We start from the raw sequence: 12,177 nt of genomic DNA, 5'->3' as shown, positions 1-12,177 counted from the left end.
GTCTATCACATAATGGGACAGCTTATAATTCCGTACGTGAATGATGTGTGAGATAACAGAGGCACATATTAATGTATTATAGTGAATGAGCGAGTTGCAAAGCCCGTGTACACGAACAAGAACCTGCACAAGGGAGCCGCAGATGGCTATCGCATCGTAACCTAAACAGCGGAGCAGCTTAATCGCGGAGTACCATAATCGAGATAGAATGCATTTGAAGTACCTTAATTCGTTTGGCATTTTATGAATGGGACAGCGAGAGAATTCACCGGTAGAATATCTGGTGTCGTTTAAGATAACGTTCGGTTAAGACGATTAAGCTGAAGGGCCAAGGTCACAGAATAATGGCGAGGACATGCACGGAACTAACGGGCAGCATTGACAACAATAAACCTTCAGGAACGAGGATGCTGAGATGGATGTGCAGAGTTAAAAGAAAGCAGAGTTGAGTCCGGAACGATCATAAACGAAGGAAAGTCAAACATGGCGTGCACACAGGAAGAGGGCGGGGTGGGGGGGGGGGGGGGGGGGCTCCCCTCCCTAATCATCTCAGAGGGGCGCCAAGTCGTCTCGTACATTCACTCTGTCGCACCTATGCCGTCATTTTTGAAAGTGCAGATGGACCTTGGCTACCCCTGATGCAGAACCCTGCACATGCCTATAAAGTCAAGGTTGCATACATTAATCGAAAATTTCAAGAAGGCCGCCATGGTGTGGTCATATGGTCACGTAATGTGGAGGGAAGGCGAATGCATCGTAAGGATGGTGGCGAAACATGAAGCTGGTAGGACTAGGAACCGACGAGAGACGAAGCAGGATGAGCTGGCAAGACGATTATGAGCAAAACCTAGCAGCGGAAAAGCTGAAGATGGAATGGGCGAGTAATAGGGTGTAGTGAACGGAGAATGAATGCCTTTAATGTAACGGTAGGGATGTATCTCTGCTGCCGTTTGGGGAATTATGGAATCTGAAAGGATGGGGGTGTAGGTGAAGAAGCAATCTCTTGGTTCTTCACATCCTTCTGAGATGCTTGTCTTTAGCCGGCCTCTCACTAATCGAAGTAGGCCGCTCTCACTGCCATATGCAATGTTGTGCTGTCGTGCTTGATCGTATATCTGGTGTGCTGTAAGAGGAGAGAGGAGGAGGAGAGGAGAGAGCTTTCATGCTGTGTAACAGTACAGAAGAAAGGGCAGGAAGGAAGAAGGGAGAGAATGGCAGACGATGACTTGGGCCGTTTTTATGCGCCGATCGGTATGACACGTTGCGCGTGTCCCCGCACCTGCGCCTACCAAAGCCACCATGCACCTCGCCGGACCACACTTTCCAGCCGCACCGCTTCACCCCCATAAGGTAAAAAGCGTGGGAGGATGAGTGCGCGTGAACGACATTTCTGGCTTGCCTTGCGCGCTCTCGGCGGCTGGGCACACGCACGAGTTCACTGTCGCGAGTTTCCGGGATGTGCTTTGTGGTGGTGGGACACGCAGCAAAGCGCGGAGTAGCCGAGCTATTGTTGACTCAGCCTGCGACAGTGGCGTTTCCACGCGGCGCGAAAGGTGCACGTCCCCAACACCGTTCTTCGCCCCGAACTGGCACTCGCTGTCGTCTCATCATCATCGCTATCCCAGTCACGTATACCATTGCAAGAGGAATGCCTCTCCCACATCTTTCCAAAACACTGCTGCACCCAAGCCTCTCTAATTTCCTCGTTGCGCCGTCTTTCTCTGCTGTTTCCGCCACATGTAATTAGCGTCAACTCGCTTAAAGTGCACTGACAACCGGCTTGCTCTTTAATTAGCCCTGATTTGATCATGTCACCGAAGTTCGCACCTCTCTGATTTATGTAGATTGTAAGAGAGATTAAAGTAGACGTGAAGGATGTACATTATGAAATCAATTTATTAGCAGAGCTATAGCCACGCTATCATACTGTTTTTTTTTTATATTAATTATGTATTGCTGCTTTGCTGCTCATGGATTATAACATATTTGTAACCTTGTATTTTTGCCATTTTGTATTTGTACTATGCATTTTGTCATTGGAGGTTCCTCGACAGCTTCGCTTTGGTACCTTCTGTACCAATTTACTGAACACAATTTTTTTGTAATACATTTCTGTGAATAAAAAATAAATATGACCTAAACCTAAAAAGCTTGACTATCAAGTTTCCTCTCTCCGTCTTTCTCAAACTTACTTCTATCACATTAATTTTCATGCAGCGCTGTGCTACCCTCAGTTTAATTCTAGACTTATTCGTTATAGTTCCCTCATCATTAACTAGTAGGGAATTAGCAGCTTGCAAACGCAGCGAGCTGTCAGGGGTGAGTTCACTTCTATAGTCCTTCAGTGGCGTTGGCGACTGTACAAATGAGGGAGCACATGCTTGCGGCTAGTGCGACGTGCTAAAACCTTTCAGGGCGCCGGAAAAGTTAAGCACGCGGTGCTCACTTAGCTCAGTAGACTTCGCAGGTGTTCAGCTTTTAAACTCAACGTTCTTAGGGGAAGATCCTCAGGTTGCCCTAGGTGGCCGAAAGTCACCTAACCTCAGTCCATCTTACCTGACTCAGTTCTTGGAGTCACTAAAGCTCTTTCCTCCTCCTCTTCCCCTCAAATATCGAGCCGCACGAGTAGGCGTCTTCTCAAGCGCAGGTCAATTGTAATGCGTGCCAGAACAAGGACCGTGCTCTACCTCACCGGCACGCTCCCTCTACAAGCGCTAACCAAATAGATTGGTTCATATATTTCTTATCGGTATTCGTCTAAGGCAGTATATATTTCACAACAAAGAAGAGCCGCATACGGCTACAAACTACCACTTTCCAATGCAACCTTCTGACGGCTCTATAGGAAAAAAAATCGACTGGAAGCTTAAGTGATAACTAAATATGATCGCCATGTATAATTTGCTGCATAAGATGGCGCCACAGAAACTGCTCTGATTCAAAGGGGGTGACAATGAAATACGTCCATCTAGGTTTATTGAAATTTTTACTCATTTACGCGGTCCGTTTTACTTATGTCCCACGTTTTTCCTATGACGCTGTTATGACTGAATGCGGGCAAATATTACCGCCGAAAATGTGTGTTGTTCATGTTCTACCGCAGCGCTTCTACGCGCCTATGCTCAGTTAAAACGTTTCTTAGGCCCAAGAATGTAAAGGCTTGGCCAAATCCACTTTGATGCGTCGTCTCGAGGGAAGCAGCTTTACTTCACGAAGAAAAAAAATTAAGGGGGCTCACATTTCCTGGAGAGGCAAGCAACGCGATAAATCGGTGGGAGGAAGTATATGCTTCGCCGCAGTGTGCAACGGTTGGACCAACTACTTTTGATCTCCTGCTGTCGCCGCCTGCTTCAGATGACTCAAAGCAGATTTTCCTGTGCGCTCGCAGTCTTTCTATGTAAAACTTCACCGAAGCTATCTCTACCTACATAGCTTTCTGCACCATATGTCCTTCTATAAGCAGGTATACGGCAGTATTAATCGCAGGGATGGATTAACAAGCAGGCTCTGAGCAGCTGGAGGAGGACATTTCTCGCCCCCTCTTAAACCAGAAAATTGGAATGGGCGGTAACGGGTTCAGTGATCGGAGATGTCTTTGGTCTGAAAGATGCGTCGTGCCTTCCTTGAGTGAAAGACTGGAACAAAAGGGTCCTCAGGAGCAAGAAGCAGGCACGGGCAGGAGAAGGAGGTGGGGAGGCGGACACGGTCCTCAGCGCTAAACACTCGGCTACCAACTGCTTGCGGCACGGCCGGAGGAAAAGACCTTGGCGCTCGGATGCGACCCACTTTCTGGTCGTCTTGCGCGCGCGTGCCACGGCAGCGGCACCATCTGGTCGTCGTGCCTGGCTCACTCTCCTCTTCCTCAATGGCAACATACGCTTTTTTGCCGCAGCGTGTCTGCGTGCGGGCATACACACAGTGTATGCAGAACGGGAACCGCACGGCCCTGTCTCTCTCCCCCCCCCCCCCCCCTTCCCCCTCATTCACGCACACACCTAGTCCGGGGGCGGCGGCGAGTGCGGCGCGACGTCCACGGCAATGGTCCGCATATGCGAGCGACTCCCACGCTGCCCTACGTGGAGTGGCCAGGAGACGGCGATGTAGCGCCAGTGGCGTGGGCCGACGCGAACTGGGAGAGGTTCACGGCTGGCTTTTAGCTTGGCGGTGAATGGATGGCAGCGCCGTTACGTACTTTTTGCTGCACACCTCCGAAGCTGCTGAAACAGAACAGTTATAAGGGCGCAGAAACGTGATGTGCGTGCCTCCACTTGGTTCGGTAAACGCCTTGGCTAAAATACGCGTCGGTGGTGCTCATATAACCTGTAATAATTTCAATTCGGATGGGCGGTATTCTGATATCAGTAAATAATACTCAAACAGTATTTCGTTTGGACTGGAGGGGGAGCGTTAACCGGCCGCTATTATAGGCGTACAAGACTTCGGCGTGCACTGCTTTTGGGAACAGCAAGTGGGCCACTTTGACGCAGCAATTTGTGCAGCTTTCATCTGCATATCCTTCGACGATATTTTTTTGTCTTTTTTGGCGCCTCTACAACTCTCTGAAGTGCTGGAGAGTGATATGAGATTGAGTTCTTGCTCTCTGCAGCGTTGTGATGCGCCGGCAGTGCCACAGCAGCCTTGAACTGCACGCACGAGCGACGAATCTGGCCACGGACAAAGTGGCTTGCACGCTATCGGCGATGGGTCCTGACGGGTAGAATTCTGTTAACAGCTTGCTTACACTGAAAGCGGCACGTCAGCTTAAGATCGTTATCATCATGCAGGTTACGGACGCATTCACTGCAGGACTAAAGCGTCTGCAGTTGATATTCGATTCCTATGCCTGCAGGCTTTCCGGGTTCATGTTTACACTTCACTCTCAATGATCCCATTCACTTCAGATTCACTCTTAAATATATCTGGATTGCATGCCTTGCACACGACCATTTCTTCTTCCTTTATGGATGTATGATCTTGGGTTTGCTTTCCGTTTCCAGGCTGCTCTTCTTCTATCCCTCAACGAACACAATTACCAACCGCAGCTTTTCCACGGCCTCATTCGCCTTCGATCCTTAGCGCCACCAATGGACACCCACCTGTGATACAAGGATTACAAGGTTTTCCCTGGCCTGGAGCTCGGCTTAAGTGGAGTGAACTGGTTGGCAAATGGGTCTTTCACCCGACCCTCTGTAAAGAATAAATACTTTGTTCTAGCGCATTCTTAGGACGAAGCTGCCATTACGCTATAAATTGTCCTTGATTATATTCCGAGCCCTTCTCGTTAAATTTTCTTTTTGCACAAGTGGCCCCAAATCTGATGCGAAAATGAATTCACGCACCTCTCAAGTCTCTCGGAATTTCATGTATAAGTACGTCATGTGTACAATATGCAACAGTGGAAATTGCATGAAAGGCGACAAGGTTGACCACCCACGCACCCAATATAAGCCGCTCTCGCGAGCAGCACCCCACACACGAGCTTATTCGCTTCTTCTATCGAGAATCCCCGGAATGTTCATTAGCTGGCATCGTGATTGACGTATAACCGAGCGCGCCTGTCCTCACCCCTGTGGATCCCGCGCTGTCCTTGCGTGCAGGCTCCCACGGCGCTGGCGTCATCGCCAGGGCACGCACCGCCGGATGCGCGGAGGCGAGACCGGGCGCGGCCGAGCAACGGATGTGTATGGGCGAACGGGACCTCGTTATGCAACTGACGCCGCGCTACATTTCTTTGTTTATATTTGAGCAAAAAATTCTTTGAACAAACAAGCATAAAAAAAAAATTCAGCATTGGGAGTTGGCGAAAAAATGTCAAGTGCAGTAAAGTATTTTGCAGGTCTTAGGCGTTGCATAAAGCCTGTAGCTTTACCCAGGGTCATTCGGTGTCATCGCTTTGAACCATCAGCACCGACACAAAGGCAGTGACGACAGCTGCGGGAAAATATTTCATCATCGTCATCATCATCATCATCAGCCTGACTATACCCACTGCAGGGCGAAGGCCTCTCCCATATTTCTCCACTTAGCCCGGTTCTGTGCTAGCTGCATCCACTTGACCCTTGCGAACTTCTTAACCTCATCCGCCCACCTAACTTTCTGCCGCCCCCTGCCACGCTTTCCTTCCCCTGGAATCCAGTTTGTAACCCTAAGCGACCATCGGTTATCCTCTCTTCGCACTACATGTCCTGCCCATGCCCATTTCTTCTTAATTTCCACTAGAATGTCGGTAACTTGAGTTATTTCTCTGACCCACTCTGCACGCTTCCTGTCTCTTAAAGTTACCCCTACCATTTTTCGTTCCATAGCCCTCTGGGTTGTCCTCAACTTAAGTAGAACTCTCTTGGTTAGCCTCCACGTTTCAGCCCCATAGGTGAGGAAAATATTTGACGAGCCGTTAACTGTACATGCTCTTGTGTCGTCGCGCACGGCGTAATTCTGTTTCCGGCTAAAACACCGTCGTAGTTTTGAAAGTCACTAGCGCAAACAAAAGCAAAACACGCTCTTTTTTCACTCTTTCTATCTAGCTTTCTATTTTCACTCTATTTATTCAATGTGCCCAGTTGTCCGCAACCACCAAACACCCTTCGCCATGCAGTGTCTGTTGTTCTCGTCTAACAAGCGTTTGAAAAGGAGTGGCGCGTCTTGCAGAAAGAGTGTTTGCCTTCATTAACTTGCACATATAGCGTACAACCCTAAGCTACCATACATTACGCGAAAGACCACTCGGCATTGTATGAACGTGCCTGCGTGGCCTATGCGTAGCGTATACTGTAAACAAAATCGCTCCCTTTCCGTGTCTATAACTCACACCATCCTGAAAGGGTGCATTGAGTTACTGATGCTCCCTTTTAACGGGTGCAACAAGCAACATTGCACCCTTTCGAAGGGTGTGTTTCCTGGAAGTGTCTGGGAGGTGTGAGTTATAGACACGGAAATTTACTTTTAAGGGAGCGATTAATTTTACAGCGTGTACGACTCAGGATCCAAGAGTCCCAAAGGATTCGATCCCCATCTGAACCTTTCATCTGGAAGGTGCTCCCGGATTTGGCAGATCCTGCAAACTCGTTCATGTCATGTGGTATCGTGACGTCACGCAACCTACCGACCAATCAGGACCGGTCACCTGCCAGACGTGTATTCCTGTGATTTTTCGCTCACCACACCGACAATGCTCACGCCAGATTACCCTATCGCGTTAATAAAGGTGAAGAATTACAATGCTTGCTGGCGGTCGCTCTTACTTTCATCTCTCGTCCAAATGGTATATAGCGAGATAAAACTAATCGACTATACATGTTTAAGGGTAGCAAGTGACGATGAAGCTCACGTAAAATGCACAACGTCGAAATATATTTTCGATTACGTCGTTTTTGTAGCGAAAACTTTTAACTCAGGCTGAGAGGGAACGGTAAGGTCGTAACAATGCGTAAGAACCTTCTACAAATACTCCAGCGGCGCGCAGATCCCGTCGCTACTCGCGCCTGCAGGGTCGTAGTCATGGTGTTGGTCGCAGCTGAGTCCGTGTTTTATACACGCGGATAATTGGATGAAGTACAAACAAGTGTCCTGAGGCTGTGCAGGCAGGATCACGTTGTTTGCAAGATAAGTGTATTGAACATACAGCGATCGATACGCAAACCTACCTATCCATGAATTGTGTTACGTGTCCCTATTTCCATGATGTTAGCTTACATTTACATGTCTGTGTCGCACACGATAAAGGCAAAATTATGCACCTTCTCAGATGGTGTCCTGGTGCTATATAAAGAGGGCATAGAAAGCATGTACAGTAAAAACAAACAAACATTAATTATTAAATTATGTCTTCGTGTGAAAATGCGGTGCGTAAGTTTCTTGATCGTGACCCTCTCGAACTTACGATACGAATTGACCTCACGAGTCTATAGTTGAAGTCATTAATGGGCCTTCACTACACAACCGTGTACTCAGTCTAAAATGCTTTTGGAAATTAGTTCTCACTAAATGCACGCCTGCATTTTCAAATACTTGTTAACTGAAACACCCTGCGTAACTATGATCACAGATTACTTCACGAAGTGGCGTGACAGAAGAAAAGTTTAAACACTTAAACACAGGTACACCTTGAAAACAACGTCATGTCTGTCAAGTGACTTAGTTTTTGCGTTATTGATTTATTTATTTAGAAACATACTGCCAGCTTGGGTGGCAGGCTTTTGACAGGAGTATAGACGTAAAATGCATCAGTTCGCTATCGGCCGCGCACCTCGTGGGATTACCGTTTAATTTCCGCGATAGCGAAAAGTTGTGTCGAAATTTCGACTGATCACTGCCACTTCCAGCCCAGAACTGGGTTTCGTTTTAGACAAACAAGCGACATTTCCTTTAAAAATTTAAAAGGTCAAAGGAAAATTAATGTTCGATACAGATGAGCTCCGGAGGCACCGAACCTAAGCACACACACGCATCGTCTTCCCCGCACTCGGAAGGTGTCATACACCGACCGGAAATTGCCACTTTCCCCCTATTAGCATCGATTACGCTCGGCCTTCGTGTAATGAATACCGGTTCTGGTAACTGCAACAGTGTTACTTTATTGGTGCCGGTGAGTACGGCGTCACGCATCTTGATGCGTGCTGTTTTTATTTTTTTTTACTTAATTGTTATGTTTCTCTTACCAGTTTAATGCTCCCTCGCTAAAATGCGTTAACGAACGCGGACACGTCGGGTTTCCACTTGCCAGTGCTCAGCGCATCATTTTGAGCAAGCAGAAACTTTTCCGCCATTGTTCAAGGCCAAGCGGAGAGGAAAGCCGAGCAGACGACGAGATCAAGAAACAACGCACGCAAAAAATCGCGCCCGACTTGAGAGGGGTACGTAGTACCGCACACATCATCGACTCTGAATGAAAGCTGCCCAGACGACGACGACGAACCTTGGATGAGTTTACGTAGCTTACCGATGGCATAACATCACCCTTTTCTTTCGGAACTTCAAGGTTGCGCCGACTGCTAGATGCACACAAAGGACGCCCGTATTTCCTCCTCGCCTCTCGAGAAAAGAACTTGCGTAACAAAAACGGCCTTGCTCGCGGCCAACATTAGTGCGCGAACGCTACACATATATACAACGAGCGTAATTTGTAGCTTAAGTGGATGTCCATGAGGGACGAGCAGCAACATATATACCATCGCACGTTTAGAATATGTAGCCGTTGATCGCATCGGAGGCTGCATAACACACCAGTGTGTAGGCAGAAATATAGCGTTTTCTCTCTTTCTTTTTTTTTTTCTAATCCTTAAAGTGCCCTTCAAACGGAATTAGTGATACCCAATGCGCCTCCGTCACGCAGCAATCGCAATATTTACCGCAAACAAGTTTCATTTACAGTTTATGGGGTTTAACGTCACGAAGCGACTCAGGCTAGCCACGAGTGTGGAGAACGGACAATTTCGACCGCTGAAGTTTGTTATCGTTCACTGACATTGCACAGTACACGGGCACATTGAGTTTCGCCTTCATATGAACGCGGGAGCAGCGGTCGGATTCGAACCCTGGTACCCCGGCTGAGTAGTTCAGCGCCCTAACCACTGAGACACCGCGGCGGGTCTTATGGCTCCCATCTACACGTCATGATTGCCAAATTTTAAAATGACACAAAAGGGTTCCAAAGTATATCGCTCTAAAAAAATAGGAAAGGACCGAAAGGACTTCTTAATGTGTTATAGCAACTCTACAAGGTCCCGAGTAATGAACCGCTACGCCTGCCCCTTCGAAAAAAAATCTAGCGGGTCCACTGCCATACACAGCGATACATCACCGCGGCTAGCAAAAGGCAAACGAGGCGTCAGCGGAATCCATCCATTTAGCGTCGCGCACAATGCCGGTATGAGCGACGTTCGGCCGGCTCCCGATCGTGCGCATGCGTTCATCCGTGAAGGTCGCTCCCGGCTGGCGTCTGTATGCGGGCAAGCGTACCGGTACGGGCACACACGCCGTTAGAACATCCGCTATATACCGCGTACGCTGCACCGAACCAGCGCGCGATTTAGCTCGCTTTCGCACTCACATCTTCAGGGCAGCAGGTGTCCTCCGCTGTCCTGGCGGGCGCAGTGTGGTTGTTAAGTTGCGTTTGCAGGTGGTGGTTGTTGCTGTGGCCGTTGCTGTTACCTGACGTGCCCGCGGCTTCCTGGTCAGCCATCCTTGCCCGCCTTAGTCCCCGCTCCGCTTAGAACACCATTCACGGCGCTTATTGCACAAGGGCGTCTCCCGCTCACCACACGACACCGCGCACCACTGTGCGGCAAGACGAATTTCTCACTGCCATTCGTGTTGTATCGAGGGCTTGCAGCCAGCACGCACTTATGGAAGACAGCAGCACACACAGCGAACAGCCGGGCCCGTTGCTTTCGTGCTGTCTCCTTACAGGTAGTATCTGAAGAGCTTGCTTCTCTTCGCTCAGGTGCCGCGTAGCGCGGTGTGGGCGCGGCGTGCCGTCGCTCGCTGTCGAGTGCGCTGAGCCGACCGACTCCAGCGTGCGGTTCTCTCTGGGCGAGTGAGTGAGCGCCCATGTCGAGTTCCTCTTCCGTCCTACCCACTCCTCTCGCTCGCTCGCCCTTTCTTGGGCCGCCGCTATCACGCGGCGAAAGCTAGATCCCGCCGCGTCGAGACGGCTGACGCATAGACGGGCCCTTCTCTCGTAGTCGTCGTTCGGTGCAGAATAGGCCAAACCCTTGCCTTCTCCTGCGGTCGAGGGACGGGGCATTGCCTTCTCTCGTAGTCGTCGTTCGGTGCAGAATAGGCCAAACCCTTGCCTTCTCCTGCGGTCGAGGGATGGGGCATTATATTTTGTTCATCTTTGAAGGACAGAAGCTGGAATCGCGACGTCTCCTGCCGGCGCTCCGCAACCACTCGATAGAAGCACGCGGCATTCGTCGTGTCAAAACGGGATGGACGTACAGACGACGCCACAACAAAGTATGAGTGTGCAGTGGCCGCGTGGGCTCAGAAGAAGGCGACTGTATCAGTCAATCCGCTTATAAATCATGCTGTGTCGACATTAGCGAAGTCACTTAGAGCTCTTCTTTCCTGCCTAGCTTTGGCCTGCTTCTGTTATCTCACTTCCTTGAAACGACGTCTGGCTGGTCGCATGCAGAACAAAAACATTACATCACCCTCTATCGTCTGAAACAACTCATTAACCTCTACGACTTCTCAATTATTCACAATTGCTGCGGACACGATTTTGCAAATTGCGCACCAATCCCTTCCTATGCCCTTTTCCGGCTCTACTTCCGGTTGCGTGACGTCACATCACCTACGTCGCATTAATTCACTTCTTGTTTATTCATTTTAATTTTTCGTACTTTCAAATTGCGCGCCAATATCTTCCTATGCCCTTTTTTTTTGCTCGACTTCAGGTTGCGTGACGTCACATCCCTGACGTCACCTTAACCGACTGATGTAATTAACTATTTTAGTATTTCATACATTCCAATGTGGAGCCAAGCCATTCGCTAATGAGACCATTTTCGTCTTTACTGTTTCATGTATTGCCTCTAATTAATTACCTAATTACCTTATTGGCCTAATTATTATTTCCACCACAAAATTACGCCACCCTCTATCGATTGACACCACTCATTAACCTCCAACACTTCTCAATTACTCAAAATTGCTGTGGACAACTTTTACATTTTTTGCCTGTAATGAATTACCTAATTAACTTCTTGGCCTAAATATTTTTTCTGCTGCTAGATTACGTCAGCCTCTATTGATTGACACCACTCATGAACATGTACCACTTCTCAATTACTCGCAAGTGCTGCGGACACGATTTTGCGGACGCGGTCTGCGGACACGGTCTGCGGACAGAAATCCGTGAACACAGCGAAATAACGCTTTCGCGTTAATAAACCGTTTTCAACCAAGGCAGTTAAATATATACTCTCATTTACAAAAGTCGGCGTGATACCCAGAATATCGCTGGTTCGTTCGGGTGAGCTTTTCATATTGTGGCCCTGATGCTGTTCAATAAGGTGACACTTTGGGCTCATTGTTTTATCATGGCGAAGAGATACAGCAACGGGGAGACAGGTCACAGTGAGTCGCAGCTCTCCGAGAGGATGGCGCCAAAAACAAGGATATGGAGCTGTGTTGATACACACCCTCAGTGCGGGGCCAAGGTAACTTTCGAGA

The 12,177-nt window shown here is 48.7% G+C and overlaps 1 protein-coding gene across 1 annotated transcript in view; it reads right to left on the bottom strand.

The window, feature by feature from the left end:
* Positions 1 to 10,547, bottom strand: part of LOC146186062 (uncharacterized) — a 41,107-nt gene extending 30,560 nt beyond the window's left edge. The window contains exon 1 of the mRNA XM_084606978.1: positions 10,049 to 10,547. Within this exon, the coding sequence (XP_084463104.1) occupies positions 10,049 to 10,180 (132 nt within the window). The 5' untranslated portion in view covers positions 10,181 to 10,547. The remainder of the gene's footprint in view (positions 1 to 10,048) is intronic.
* Between the last annotated feature and the right edge of the window lie 1,630 nt (positions 10,548 to 12,177).

This window comes from Amblyomma maculatum, chromosome 6, assembly GCF_055883805.1.
Source record: "Amblyomma maculatum isolate TAMU_Amacu chromosome 6, ASM5588380v1, whole genome shotgun sequence".
Classification (NCBI taxonomy): Eukaryota; Metazoa; Arthropoda; class Arachnida; order Ixodida; family Ixodidae; genus Amblyomma; species Amblyomma maculatum.
Note: the sequence above shows the minus strand (reverse complement) of the source record. Positions and strands in the feature narration are given on the sequence as shown.